General features: G+C 54.2%; 1 protein-coding gene across 2 annotated transcripts; it reads left to right on the top strand.

The window, feature by feature from the left end:
• Positions 1-138: 138 nt before the first annotated feature.
• On the top strand, positions 139-14375 carry CE3H7orf26 (chromosome E3 C7orf26 homolog). 2 transcript variants are annotated; one of them, XM_023246504.2, is made up of 6 exons: positions 139-568; positions 1113-1334; positions 3439-3604; positions 8231-8755; positions 9754-9793; positions 13628-14375. In XM_023246504.2, exons 1-6 carry the CDS (start codon positions 407-409, stop codon positions 13827-13829), a joined length of 1317 nt encoding a protein of 438 aa, XP_023102272.1. In that variant the 5' UTR covers positions 139-406; the 3' UTR covers positions 13830-14375. The 2 variants fall into 2 exon arrangements, with proteins under 2 accessions (XP_023102272.1, XP_023102271.1); XM_023246503.2 differs by having other exon boundaries at positions 142-598.
• The last annotated feature ends 302 nt before the right edge of the window (positions 14376-14677 follow it).

Raw genomic sequence — 14677 nt, 5'->3', positions numbered from 1 at the left:
TCGCGGGGCCCGGGGGCGGGGCCTGAGGGGCGGGGCGTACCTCCGCGCGGGCCGGCCGAGCCGCCAGGTGGCGCCCTCCCGAGAGTCCGGGCCTCGCCGCGGCCCGCGCTTGGCCCCTGCGGGCCGCCGTCGCCGCGCTCGGCATTCCGCCGCCGTTCGGCCCTGCGGCGTCGGGCTCCCGCTGCCCTCGGTGGCGCCGCAGTCGCACAGCCGGGCGCCCGCTGGCCGGCGGCGGCTATGGCCCCCTGAGCAGGACGGAGCGGGAGCGGCGGACGGGCGGGCGCCGGGGTCGGCGGGCAGAGGTCGTGTCGCGGCCTCTTTGTCTCGGCGGCGGCGGGCGCGCCCGCGGGGCCCGGGGCGGAAGTGCGGACGCGCTCTGGACGCCCCGGGCCGCAGCGGCCGCACCATGAGCGACATCCGCCACTCGCTGCTGCGCCGCGACGCGCTGAGCGCCGCCAAGGAGGTGCTGTACCACCTGGACATCTACTTCAGCAGCCAGCTGCAGAGCGCGCCGCTGCCCATCGTGGACAAGGGCCCCGTGGAGCTGCTCGAGGAGTTCGTGTTCCAGGTGCCCAAGGAGCGCGGCGCGCAGCCCAAGGTGCGGCGGGCGGCCGGGATGCCCGCGTCCGCGACAAGGAAACTCCCGCTCCTTTTCCGCCTCTCGAGGTGGCAAGCATTTGCCAAACCACAGACCCGCTTGCTATCTCAGGCTCCGTTCTCGCCCTTGGCCGTGCTCCTTCACAGCAGCCCAGATCCACCTTCTCTGGCGTCCTGAGCATTGCTCAGCCGTGTGCCTGTTTTGCGGGGCGTGCGACAGCCGGGTGTCAGTAGTGCTACAGGAAGAGGCGTTAAAGGCCCGTAACCGAGAGTCTTAAACCGCTGTAGGTCATCCTGAGTCCACCCAGGATGATGTACGATTCTGTAGAGTGACGTTTCCCGAGATTAACAGAGTTCTGCCTCCTGGGACCCGGCCTTTAGAGGGGTGAACAGTTCCCTGGGCGGGGGGGTGGGGGGGGGTGGGGAATAGTATTTTTCCTGTTTTCTTACTCTACGAATTAACGTATCTGTTGAAGCTAAATTTTGTTATCGTTTTTCTTGGATTTGTTTTACAGAGGTTGAATTCACTTCAGGAGCTCCAACTTCTTGAAATCATGTGCAATTATTTCCAGGAGCAAACCAAGGACTCTGTCCGGCAGATTATTTTCTCGTCCCTTTTCAGCCCCCAAGGGAACAAGGCTGATGACAGCCGGATGAGCTTGTTGGGAAAACTGGTGTCCATGGCGGTGGCTGTTTGTCGGATCCCAGTGTTGGAGTGTGCAGCCTCCTGGCTCCAGGTACTTCTCTAGAAAGAGCCTTCTGAGAGCCTCTGAGGAGGAGTTTAGTGTCAGGAATTTTCCCTTGTTTGGATTTCAGGAGAGGCCTTTTCTATATGTTATCTCCTCCGTGTTGCTACCCGGCTCGCTGATAGCCTCCTCCTATGTTTATAGACAGGTAGTATCCCTTCTTGAGAAAATAATAGTTTGGAGTGGTAAATGGATTTGAGAAGAAAAAAAAGTTCCATCTTCAGAACGAGTGAAAAATCATTTTCCTTAGTTGAATACGGTAAGTTAGTATTCTGAAAACAGCTACACGTGTAGCCTCCAAGATAGGATTTTTTGTTCGTTTGTTTGTTTGTTTAAAGATCATTATAAGTTAAATAATACAGTTGGGTCAGTAAGCACGTAACTTGTTTTGCATTGTTCCAGGGTGACATTGCAAACATGATGGCTCTCCCAATGGATATGGACAGAAGAGCCGTTTTTAAATATCAAAGGAAAAGATGTATACTTACAATAGATTTTGTGTTAGCTGGTACTTTGAAAGATTCATTTTGTTTTGCCTTTTGTTACTCAAGAGTCTTTCAGAAACTGATAATCTACTTAGAGTAATTATTTAAAAAAACTTTTAACATTTATTTGTTTCTGAGAGGCAGAGACAGAGCACAAGCTGGGCAGGGGCAGGGAGAGAGGGAGACACAGAATCCAAACCTGGCTCCAAGGCTCTGAGCTGTCAGCACAGAGCCTGATGTGGGGCTTGAACCCATGAACCGTGAGATCATGACCTGAGCCAAAGCTGGACACTTAACTGACTAAGCCACCCAGGTGCCCCTAGAGTAATTATTAATCAGAACTTTGCTTAACACGATTCGCTATTAAGCTAACAGAATTTACCACGTTCAGTTTCACAGACCTGCTTAATTCTCAAGTATTTGAAATCATTTGGGGTTGTTTCCCCCTCCCCAGTTTATGTAGATGTTTTGCTTGAAATCTGTTTATCCTCAGAATTTGGTTAGAAACATATATATTGGTCTCTGTAGCACACAGGTAAGCTTCAGTGGAATCTATACGTTCATTCTCACCAGTCTGACTTCTGGGGAATCTGAACTGATGGTGTGTGCTGTATTTAATCTCACAATTACCTCTATCCCTCGGTAACTTAGTGAAGTCAGGCTTAGCCCCCTGTAATTCATTACATAATTTCCCATTTATCTCTCCGGATGCTATTGTGCTGGCTTTTTGGCAAAATAAAAGCAGATGTCAATGGCAGGGTCTTGGTGGCTTGAGTCAGGGATTGTCACCGCCACCAACCCTCCACCCCCAGGGGTGAGTGGCTACCCCTCCCTGCTAGGGAAGGTAGGGTTGGCTGGTTTGAGGTTGTGGGGGCAAATTTCAGCCTGAGGGAACAACCTGGCACGCTCTCTCCTTGGAGTTTCCCCTGTAGGCCACAGTTGGCCCTTGGACCTAGAACATCCTGAGCAGCTGTTGAATGTGGCCCTAGCTACGCATCGGCCTCTGAGTGGGAAGGAAAAAGGCGGGAGAGGCTGGTGATACAGGATTTGAAAGAATCACGGGAACCCATAAGGATAGGATTGTAAGAGAAAGTGAGAAAGCACTGCTCTAAATCACATGGTAGCTCACAAACTCTCCTCAAGCTCTTCAAAGTGCTAGCCACCGTTCATTTCTGCCTTTGGAGTCTTACCTGTCAGGTCCCAAAAGTTGTCATTTCCTCCTCTGAAGTCCGAGGTGATCTTTACTAACTGCACTTCAAAGCAGGGGTCAGCAGGCCTTTTGTGTAAAGGGCAAGACAGGAAATAGTTGAGGCTCTGCGGATCATGCAGAGTGTTTCGCAACCACTCAACTCTGTCCTGGTAGCATAGGAGCTGCCTTACACAACAGGCAAGCAGATGAGCAGATACTCGTCTCTGACTTACAAAAACCGGGATGGATTTGGTCCGTGGGCTTTTGCTTGCCAAGCCCTGCTTCGGAATTAGCTGTGAACATCTCTATCTCCTCTGGGAAGTGGGTGTGCCCGTTCTGGGGGGGTCTTCCCCGTGTGTAGGTGGTTGTAGCCTCCCAGCTCACGACACCTGTAGTCACGTGGACTGTGGCTTCTTCCCAGCGGACGCCGGTGGTCTACTGCGTGAGGTTAGCCAGGGCCCTGGTGGACGACTACTGCTGTCTGGTGCCCGGATCCGTGCAGACGCTGAAGCAGATTTTCAGTGCCAGCCCTCGCTTCTGCTGCCAGTTCATCACGTCCGTCACTGCGCTCTATGACCTGTCGTCAGGTAAGCCTTAAACAGCTTGTTGCTCTCAACAAGTTCAGTTCTTGGCCACTTTCGTGTCCCCTCAAACGCCCAGGTAAAATGTCTAGTGAATGCTTTGGCGTTTTTGTCTGTTCGTTTGTTTTCTTCTGAAATGTGTGTTTTATTTTTGGCTGAAAGTGAAGGAAGTGGGCCACCCTGACTTCTGGAACTTGCTAGCAGGGAGCTTTCCTTAGTCATTCCCTCTTGCCTGGTTCGGAGTGGCCCGAGGGGCAGACGGCCTAAAACACGCTAGGGTCAGATATCTGGGGAAGACATGGCTTTCTCCCCAGGCAGGATTTGCTTCGTTATCCCTCACTGTTACTTTGAAACATAACAAAATTTCAGGAAAGTTACAAGATTATTCTAAGTTGCAAGACTCCCGCCTGGGTTCACCACCTGTTAACATTTGCCATGTTTCTCTCCTTTCTTCCTCTCTTTCTCTGCCCCTCTCTCATACTCACTCACAAGTACTGTTTTTTCCTGAACTTTTGAAGGTTTGTTACTAACGTCTTGTACTAAGTCCTTAAACATGTATCTTTCTCCCAGGAACAAGAACGTCCCCTTACTTAACCAAGATACTGTTATCACGCCTAAGAAACTAAATATTGAGGGAACAGTATTTTCTCTTATATAGCCTATATCCAGATTTCCCTGATCATCTCAATAATAACCTCTCCCCTGTCCCTCCCAGAGGTCCGGAGAATTCAGGATTCCATCAGGGATCATACATTATACATGGCTGTTACGTCATTTTGGCCCTTTCAAATCTTGAACAGATGAAGCATTTTAAAAAGTCTCTTTGACGTTGACTTTTTTTTTTTTTTAACATTTATTCATTTTTGAGAGACAGAGTACAAGCAGGGGAGGGGCAGAGAGAGAGGGAGGCACAGAATCCGAAGCAGGCTCCAGGCTCTGAGCTGTCAGCACGCAGCCCGATGTGGGGCTCGAACTCACAAACTGCGAGATCATGACCTGAGCCAAAGTTGGACGCTTAACCGACCGAGCCACCCAGGTGCCCCCCGACACTCATGTTTTGGAAGAGCTCAGACCTGTTGTTCTGCAGAATGTCCCTCAATTTAGATTTATCTGGTCGTTTCCTTGTGCAAGATTCGAGTTCAACATTTTTGGCAACAGTCACACCGAGGTGGTGACGTGTTTTCAGCCTGTTGCATGAGGAGGCTCGCGTGTGGCTTCTGTTGTGAGGTTTCTGAGGCTTCCTCAGGGAGATGCCGGGTGAAGTTCTCCGGGCAGCCAGTAGATGGCATTTGACTTCAACTGGGAGGAGCCCGTGTGCCCCGTCCCCGCCCAGCGTCAGGGCCCTCTGGTCCAATCATTTTCTGCAGACTCCAAATCGAGAAAACCAGTATCAACCTCTCCGGTTGAGCTGGAGTGGGAGTCTCAGACCCACACTCACTGGGCTCTGCTGCCTTCTTTCCTCCCCAGGGATGACGTCCGGGGAACACGGGTTGACAAACAGGGCTTTGTGGAGCAAACAGGGCTCTGTCCTTGTGTGACCCCCATGGCTCATGTGAGCCCCTGGACAGGCTGCGGCCCTGGGTTTCCACATGGGAAAGTTTTGGACCTCATCCTGGTGAGCAGTTTTTCTGCAGAAAAGCCTGCTTTTCTGCTTCAGGTCCCTCCTCCTTTGCCCGCCGCTCTTGCTGCTCAGAGGGCCGACCAACAGTCTCCCATTCTGGTCTGAAGCCTAAACCAGCAGCTGGAGAGCCTTCAACGACATTTCTGCTTCTGTACGGCCCAGCAGCACCCTGAGTATATACTTGGACCTTTATTTCCGCCCCCCTTGCTGTTCAGCTTTTCCGTTCTCTTGAGAAAGCTCGCGTGGACGTAGTGTGGACGTTGACATGCGTATCATGGTCACATGCGCTTTCTGCCTTTTCTGTCACTGCAGCGTGCCCCTGGGACTAGGGCAGGTCTTGTGAGCGGTGCCCTGCGGCTGGAGTGGGATTCTCCCTGGCGCTCTCCTGCAGAGGCTTCCTCAGAGCGTTGGATAGCTGGGAACAGTAGTCGGGCCCTTAGTTTTCCCATAGGAAAGATTTAATTCAACCCTTTGTGTAGCTTCCCGGTTGATCGGTGATTCCACGCCATCAAGGACGGAAATTGACCTTAACACTGGGAACAGATTAGCGTGGAAAAGGAGGCAATGTTCAGAGAATACCGCCAGTGTTGTAGCATGGACGTGAGACATGGTGTTTTTCTCTTAAGCCAGTTTGCCAGTCTGATATGTCAGTGATTTTTGTTTTTTTTTTTACAACTGTCTTATGAAGGTATGATTGACATACAAAAAGCTGTACATCTCTAATGTATACAGCCTGGTGAGTCTGAAGATAGGGAGGTCGCCGGGCACACAGCAGTGGTGCGGTGGCCCTGGTGGATGGACCTGGAGTCCACGGTCAGAATGGTGACCGCTGTTGCTCTTGGGAGCCTTCCTGGGGAGTCTGTGCCTTCCAGACCACAGGATGGAAGAAACTCCCCTAAGGAGACAGAACCTTGTCTTGCCCGGATGGTGCAGACAAGCTGGGTCTCTGAGTAGGATGGTTCGCTCGAGTCCACACACACACTGCACACGCTGGGCACACACACCTCCCTCAGGCTCTCGGAGGTGCCTCAGCAGGTGTGTGTGTGTGTGTGTGTGTGTGTGTCGGGCGGGAGGGGTGGCGTGCCCGACAAGAAGGTGTGAAATTGGCGTTCCCTCTCGGGTGATAAAGGGGCCACACACAGGGTCCCCCCCATCCCCCCCCCCACACATTTTGCCAAGTAAAGGCTGCGGACAACATTTCATGACGGAAGGGCAGGGCACAGTTTAACTGCAGAGCAGAAGGCATGATCTCAGGGAAGAAGGCCCCGGTCCCTTGAGAAAGAGCAGCTGGACCTCCATGCACACGTGTCTCGCTCGCCCCACGCTCTCCTGTCTCAGGCTCGGCTCCGGCCTCAGCGTCCTGGACGGGCTTCTGTCATCTTTAGCGCTCCTCCAGCTGAGGGCTCGACAGCCCCAGAGACAGGAGGCCGGACACCCGCTCCCGTGCTCGCAGACGACCCAAGGGCTTTGTGCACCAGCCCCAGGATGGCAGTGCGGCCAGCTGGTTAAGAGCCAGGCCACCTGAAGCCAGATCTGGGCTGGCCTCATACTTAAAAACTTTTTAAAAAATATTTATTTATTTTTGAGAGAGAGAGAAAGACAGAGTGTGCGAGTGGGGGAGGGGCAGAGAGAGAGGGAGACACAGAATCTGAAGCAGACTCCAGGCTCTGAGCTGTCAGCACAGAGCCTGATGCGGGGCTCGAACTCACAAACTGAGATCATGACCTGAGCTGAAGTCAGACGCTTGACTGACTGAGCCACCCAGGCTCTCCAAAGCTTTTTTTTTTTTTTTTATGGACCTCAGGTACACAGAATTTGATTATTCATCATCCTTGGTCTGTGATACTTAATTTTTTTTTAATGTTTATTTATTTTTGGGAGAGACAGAGACAGAATGCAAGTGGGTTAGGGGCAGAGAGAGAGGGAGACACGGAATCCGAAGTAGGCTCCAGGCTCTGAGCTGTCAGCACAGAGCCCGACATGGGGCTCGAACTCACGAACCGTGAGAGCATGACCTGAACCAAAGTCGGATGCTCAACCGACTGAGCCACCCAGGCACCCCATACTCATTTTTTTTTTAACTTTTTAAGGTATATTTATTTTTGAGAGAAAGAGACAGTGTGTGAGATGGGCAGAGAGAGAGGGAGACACAGAATCCGAAGCAGGGTCTAGGCTTCGAGCTGTCAGCGCAGAGCCTGACATGGTGCTCCAACTCATGAACTACAAGATCATGTCCTGAGCCAGAGTCGGACACTTAAACCAACTGAGCCACCCAGGCGCCCCTGACCTCATACTTTTAGTGAGTCCTGGGGAAGTGACTTAACATTGTCATGCCTCAATTTCCTCATCCGTTCTATAATAGGTGGCTTGTTTGAGGAGTGAGTTAATCTGTGTAAAAGATTTAGAACAGTGCCTGGCCCATCGCAAAACCAGAAGGAATGTCAACATTTATTTTTATTGCTCTTCTCTGTCTAGGCTATGGAACGTGCAGGGTCTCCAGGGTCATGGCAGGTCAGGCTTTGCGTAGACAGAGATTCCAGATTTGGGGCTGGGATGGCTCTTGGTAGCTGACTGACCACAGACCGCACTCTGAACTGTTCTGTGAAGGCCACTGTAGCCGTCACAGGAGACAAAAGCTACTCTCCGGGAAGGGATGGGGGGTTGGCGGTAGTTTGGGACATAAAGAGTGTGCAGATGTATTTACATTGACCCATGAGATGAACTTCAGAGCATTGGAAGAGTTGTAGGGAAGTGTTGATTTAACAGATATTTTTTTGAACCCCTCTGTGGCCAGACAGTCCTGGCTCCGGGGCTAAACATTGGCCAGGACAAGAGTCTCAGCCCTCACAGAGGGGACGTTCTAGGAAAGGGGACAGAAAATAGGTAGGCGGAGCACATAGTGTGAACATCAGGTGCTGCTGAGCTGTGTGCACTTCGGGGTCCGTCTCCCGCCATCCACTTACGTCACTGGGGCCGCACACCCACCTGACTTACGGCATCTTTGTTGGCAGATGACCTCATCCCACCGTTGGACTTGCTCGAGATGATTGTCAGCTGGATTTTTGAGGACCCCAGGTTGATTCTCATCACTTTTTTAAATACCCCGATTGCCGCCAATCTCCCAATAGGATTTTTAGAGCTCACGCCGCTCACTGGATTGATCCGCTGGTGTGTGAAGGCCCCTCTGGCTTATAAACGGAAGAAGAAGCCCTCCTTGTCCAACGGGCACGTCGCCACCAAAGTTACAAAGGACTCGGGAGGGATGGACAGAGACCCCCACCTCCTGTACTCGAAACTCCACCTCAACGTCCTCCAGGTCCTCATGATGCTGCAGGTGCACTTAACCGAGAAGAATCTTTATGGGCGCCTGGGGCTCGTCCTGTTTGACCACATGGTCCCACTGGTGGAGGAGATTAACAGGTTGGCGGATGAACTGAACCCCCTAAACGCCTCCCAGGAGATCGAGCTCTCTCTGGACCGGCTGGCGCAGGCCCTGCAGGTGGCCATGGCCTCCGGAGCCCTGCTGTGCACGAGAGGTGAGGACTCCCTCGCCCGGGCCCTCCTGGAAGGAAAATAGGGACTCCTGGACCAGTGCTGATCTCTGCCCCTTCACAGCTTCTCTCCTCGTAGCGTGAGGGACGAGGGCAAAGTTGCACAGCTTCCCCAGGTAGAACGCTGACTGTGATGTCTGAGTGTCTCCTGGCCGCTTTGCCCAGGAGCAGGGACCCTTTGGGAGTGAGGAGGATCCCTCACTGTCTCTCCTCACAGAGAACCCTTTCTTTTCCTGCGTCCTTTTTTTATTGAGGCATACGTTACCTACCACGGTGCACAGGTTCAAGTGCGCAAAACATTCCCTTCACCTGCATCCAGGTCCCTGATTCTCCACTGCGGTGCTGGCCTCTCCCAGTGTCTCGTAGAACTTGTGCTTGTTTAGTGACTGTGGGCTTACAGAAGTGGCCTGTGGCCCCAGCTGGCGCTCACGTGATAACGTTTCCCACTCGGCACTGTTGGGACACCTGGGCCATCTGCTCTGCTCAGTGAGAGCCTTGCCACTGGAGCCTTTCCTAGCCACCTGCCACATTGCCAGTAGACCTGCCCCTTCTCCTGAGGCATGTACTCTTTTGGGGGCCTCATTGTTAAAGCAAGAATTGAAGGAAGAGAGAACGCAGGGTTTTTTTTGTTTTGTTTTGTTTTTTTAAGTTTGTTTTGAGAGAGACAGAGACCACATGAGTTGGGGAGGGGCAGAGAGTGGAGAGAGAGAGAATCCCAAGTGGGTTCTGTGCTGCCAGCGCAGAGCCTGATGCAGGGCTCAAGCCCACGAGGCCGGGAGATTGACCTGAGCTGAAACCATGAGTTGGCCACTTAATCAACTGAGCCGCTCAGGCGCCCCGAGAGACTGCAGTTTCTGAGTGGTGATGGGACAAGGCAGTACAGGCACTATTGCTATCTTACCGGTGTCCTTGAAAAGAACTCAGTGAACATTTCACCTTGTTGTCTCCGGTCTGTTCCTGATCATGCGTCTCCTTGATTTCAGATGACCTGAGAACCCTGTGCTCCAGGCTGCCCCATAATAAGTAAGTGCCCTCTCGAATAATTCTAGCTGGGCGGGGGTGGGCTGGACATCTTGTCCTGGCTTCCTGGACAGGACAGCCAGCTTCCTGGCTTCCGTGTGTAAGGAGCTGCCGAAGGACCCGATGATAAGTGGGGGGTGAGATAGCATGACCCACGTGAGAGAGCAACTCGAGGAGATGCGGTCACCTTGCCTGGGAGTCCAGAAAAGAAACCTGAGCGAGCTCGGAGCCCTTTACCGCTCGCTTAAATTAGCGCACGTGTTTTGTGGTGACTCCCGGCGTCCATGCGCGTGTTGTTGGTGGTATTGTGGGTTGCGCAGCCCTCTGGGAAACACTTCAGAGCCCTGGCCTAGGGCACAGCGTGGCAGTTAGGCCTTGTCGATGGATGGCACTGACTGGGTTCTGAGCATGGGTCTAACTGGTTTTCTGTGCTGCTCGGGCAATCCCTTCACCTGTTTCTGAGCCTCCGTTTCCTCCTCTGTAAAGTTGGCCGGGGGAGGGGGCGGGTAATTCGCCTGTGCCCGGGGCTGGAGGAAGGATCAAATGTGTTGGTGCTTGTAAACTTCCAGGCCGAGTCCCTGGCTCGTGGGAATCTGCCCGTAAATGGTGGCTATTGTCATGATTTGGGGGTAGTGGTGATGACAGAGGTGAGGAGCGGGAGCTGTGTGGTCACAGCTTCTGGGGGAGAGTCCAGGCCGCTGCTTGCCGTCTGAATGACCTTCGGCAAGTTCCTTATCTCCCACTGCCTTGTTTTGATGTAAAATCAAAAAAATAACAGTACCTGCCTCTTGTCTGCTCCCCTCACCTCTCCTGCCCCGCCCCTGAGGTAGGATTTTTGCGAAGATTAGAGTAAAAACTCAGTGCTTGGACCAGGCCTTGGTGTGTACCAAGTATCTAAGAAGTATTAGCTGCTGTTGCTCTTACTGTTATACTCAAAACGTAGGCATGTCGCTTGATGTGATTAGTTTCATTGACTCTAAGAAGCAGAAGCCAAGGGTGCAAAAATGTTTCATGCAAATACAGCATCACTAGTAGCAAAAAGTTGGAAGCAACCTAACAGTCCCAAAGCATGGGAATCCGTAGTAAATTAGTAGTGATACATCAGAAGGGCAGAAATTATGTATCCACTGAAAAGAGTAATTGTGGCGTCCTGATGAGGAAATGTTACAGTTGAAGGCAGAACTCCGGCCACCAGGGTAGTGTGCACAGGGACAGAAAACAGTCAGTGAAGCCGGTACTATTACTAACACTCTTCTTTCTTTAGACCGTCAGGGGCCGGGGCTCCAGGGCTGGCGTTGGCAGGCAGTGTGGATGGAGGGTGCGCGAGCCCGCCGCGTGTGCTCACGGCTGCCCAGGGCCTGGCCCGCCATCGCCGCCAGGGCCGGTGCGCCTGGGCGCATGTGGCAGACCAGTAACCGGGATCGGCCAAAGGCCAGCTCGTGGGCTGATGGCGAGAGTGGTTGCAGCCTGAGGTCTGCGTCCCCGTGTGTGGCTGGGGACTCCGTGTCAGACCCTGCAGCGAGGGGCGGCTTCCGTCAGGTGTCTGGGTAGATCCGAAAACCGAGTATAACGGAGTATCGTATTGGTGGAGTGCGATGGCTCCTGGTGAAGTAGAACGGTCCTGCTTGAGATACTCTGTCAACAGCAGAGACAGCTGTCCAGAGGGCCACCTTTCCCTCAAGAGCCCATACTGTTCCTTTCTTGCCCCCACCCCCACCCCTGGGTGTAGGAAAATTCCCTGGCGTCTGAAGACGTTGTTTGTATAAATAGGTATCTTTCTGCCCCTCTTCCAATAATCCCGTTGTAGTATTTCTCTTCTTTGTGCACAGCTCTTATTTCATATCTAATGTTTTTAGGGCATTAAAATGATGACAGGGTTTAAATCCTTTGTCACCTCAGCATTATCGCTAGAGGTCCCCGTTGGAACCCCGGTGGAACTTAACAGCCGGCGCTAGGCCCTGCCCTCCTGGCACTTACCGGACGGGCAGCCTGGCACCGATGCACGCAGAGGACTTGTAGTCACTTGGAAACTTTCTTTGACTTGTGATAGTCTTTTTTCTGTTGTCTTTCTGAATAGACTGGAAGCTTCTTGAAACCCATTTTATCTCGGGCACAGTATGCAGGTTCAAACGAATGTATGACCTAAATTTTGCCTCTGTAACACCCTCCTTAGATTTATTTGTTTGCTTATTTTGATTGAATTCCTCACCCCGAGTTATAAAAGAAATAGTAACATAAATGAAAAGGGGCTCAGAAGAGCTTCAGGCCAGGCACCAGCTTTTTTCCTGACCTCGGCTTACTTTCTGAGCTCCTCCCGTGGGCTCTGGGCACCAGACTTTATACCGGTGGGGGGCGGGGGGTGGACAGGGGGAGCAGCACTGACGGTCAGTCTGCAGACGACTTAGCCCCCACCTGTCAGAGCTCCAGGTAGCTGGCTGACAGTAGCCAGGGCAGGGTGGCCTGGGGTTGCTCCTGGACCCAGCAGGGCAGTGTGAGGGAGAGACAAGGAAGTCCTGAGTGCGAATGGTTGATGATGTGGAGAGGCCGGTGTAGACACTGCAGACACAGAACCCAGTTGAGGCGTGGCCTTGGGGTGTAGCTAGGAAAGCGAGAGCAGAGCCAGTCTGTCCCACACAGAGGCCAGGGGAGAGAGGGGAGAGAGGGGAGAGGCCAGGCTGGGGAAGGAGGCCTCCGTCCTGAAGAGGAGAGGGCCGGAGAAGCTTCTCTGATTCCGGCGTTAACTGGGTGGGTGATTGGGTATTTGGTGCTAACTGCAGGGTGTGGGCGGGCTAAGGCCTGGAAGCTCCTGATGTGGGAAAGTTAGCAATCTTTGCTGGTCTCTCTGGGAGGGAATGTGGGGCTGGCGAAGATAGGACTGATCAGAGGGAACTCTTCAGGGAGATCCAGAAGGGACCAACACTGGAAACTGAAGGGGATTCCAGGAGGGAGACCCAGGCCATGGATGTCCCGAACCACAGAGAGGAGAGCACAGGGCGGAGAAGGTGCGGGGCACCTGGGGCTTGGGGCGGTGGTGGGCGGGAGGGTGTTGGGGAAGGAGTGATGGGGTATGCAGAGTAGGGCTGGAGTGTGGCTGTCACCCTGGAGTGAAGGAGCAAATGAGCAGGAGGGTTGGAGCCTCCTGGTGGGGGTGGCGGAGGTGGCCCCTGAAGGTGGGAAAGGGCTGGGTCCCGGCCTGGGCCATCCCAGGGGCGGGGCCGTCGTGGGGGCGGGGCCTACCCTATTTAGGGCGGAGTCTATGAAAGACCTGCTTTCTAGTGGCTGTGCTTGGAATTCAGCTGAGACTCAGTCACTACGCATGACTCTGTGGCCCGCTGTCCTTCGTGCCATCGGGCCTTGGTCACGATCCTCCTAAGTGTACACTTGGGGCTGAGCCACATGTGGGAGTCCCCAGGCCACAGACACTGAGGCTGTGCCCAGAGCTCCTGGGGACTGCAAGCCTCGTGCAGACCCTTCCTCCGCAGCCTTCTCGCCGCCCCGCCTCCAGCGCCGCCTTGTGGTTTCTCCGATGCGATGCCCCAGGATCCTCTCTGCTGGGGGGGGGCGTGGGGGGGGGGGGTCTCCGTCTCAATCCTGCCACCTCCAGGTCACTTCTCCTGCCACTGTTCCCCAGCCACAAGCCGCCCCCATGCAACGCGTGTTCACAGATCTCCATGCCTGGAAACGTGCAGGCTCTGGACCTGCAGCTGGTGCCCCTCCTGGCGCTCGCGCGAGGCCACCGCCGATCCAGGCCTTCTGTCCTTCCCGGCCGCAGCACATCCACGAGTGGACAGGCCCGCCCAGCCGCCGCACACCTAACCCTTGTCCTTGTATTTGCAGCCTGCTCCAGCTGGTGATCTCGGGCCCGGTGCAGCAGGCGCCCCACGCGGCGCTCCCCCCAGGCTTCTACCCTCACATCCACACGCCCCCGCTGGGCTACGGGGCCGTGCCGGCCCACCCCGCCGCCCACCCCGCGCTGCCCACGCACCCGGGCCACACCTTCATCTCGGGCATGACGTTCCCGTTCAGGCCCATCCGCTAGTCCGGCCCCGCGTGCCGCCGAGTGGCAGTGTGCCTTCCGCCGGGGCCGGAGGAAGCCTTCCAGAGAAAGGGGGAGCCACCCCATAGAAGAGGACCTTTGGGGGGCAGCCGGCGGCCCCCCTCCCCGCCCCTCAGCGGCAAGACTGTCTTGGCGCGGAAGCTGTGCGGCGTGGGGAAGTCCGGGTGCCTCCCGCCAGGGTGACTGTCACAGGAGTCCAGACCGGATGGATGGAAGGAAGAAGGCGCCCCGAATGGGATGGGCGTCCCCGGTGCCGATTCCGCCAGCCCGAGGGCCTGTGTGGCGTTTCAGATGTGCCGGGAGCCCGAGCGGCCGGTACGGGTGTCATGAGCAGCCTTTGCAGGTCCGTTTGGCTTCTCTGCTTGTGAATGTGGCGGGTCCCTGTCCCCAGGGTCTCCAGTAGCTGCGGGAGCTCGACGCTGGGTGGGGGACCCGGCCAGGGCCGCCCTCACCGCCGAGGAGCTTCTCTGTTTTATTGGGGTCTAAATTTTCCTTTCATATGTTCAAATAAATTTTTTCTAAACTGTTTTATAGAGTTTATGGAATGTATTCTTAAAACTTAGTAAACGTGGGGCGCCTGGGTGGCACAGTCAGTTAAGCGTCCGACTTCAGCCAGGTCACGATCTCGCAGTCCGGGAGTTCGAGCCCTGCCTCAGGCTCTGGGCTGATGGCTCCGAGCCTGGAGCCTGTTTCCGATTCTGTGTCTCCCTCTCTCTCTGCCCCTCCCCCGTTCATGCTCTGTCTCTCTCTGTCCCAAAAATAAATTTAAAAAAACGTTGAAAAAAAAAAAAGAAAGAAAAAAAAAAAAAAAAAACTTAGTAAACGTGAGG

Source organism: Felis catus, chromosome E3 (genome assembly GCF_018350175.1).
Source record: "Felis catus isolate Fca126 chromosome E3, F.catus_Fca126_mat1.0, whole genome shotgun sequence".
Classification (NCBI taxonomy): Eukaryota; Metazoa; Chordata; class Mammalia; order Carnivora; family Felidae; genus Felis; species Felis catus.
The sequence above is the reverse complement of the archived record's forward strand: the minus strand, read 5'-3'. Positions and strand labels throughout refer to the sequence as shown.

Bases quoted from the DNA above. Each gene is read 5' to 3' on its own strand.
- CE3H7orf26 (XM_023246503.2), top strand. From the start codon at position 407: ATGAGCGACATCCGCCACTCGCTGCTGCGCCGCGACGCGCTGAGCGCC. The intron at 1,335-3,438 runs GTACTTCTCTAG...GCTTCTTCCCAG, and splicing joins GTGCAGCCTCCTGGCTCCAG to CGGACGCCGGTGGTCTACTG. The intron at 8,756-9,753 runs GTGAGGACTCCC...CCTTGATTTCAG, and splicing joins AGCCCTGCTGTGCACGAGAG to ATGACCTGAGAACCCTGTGC.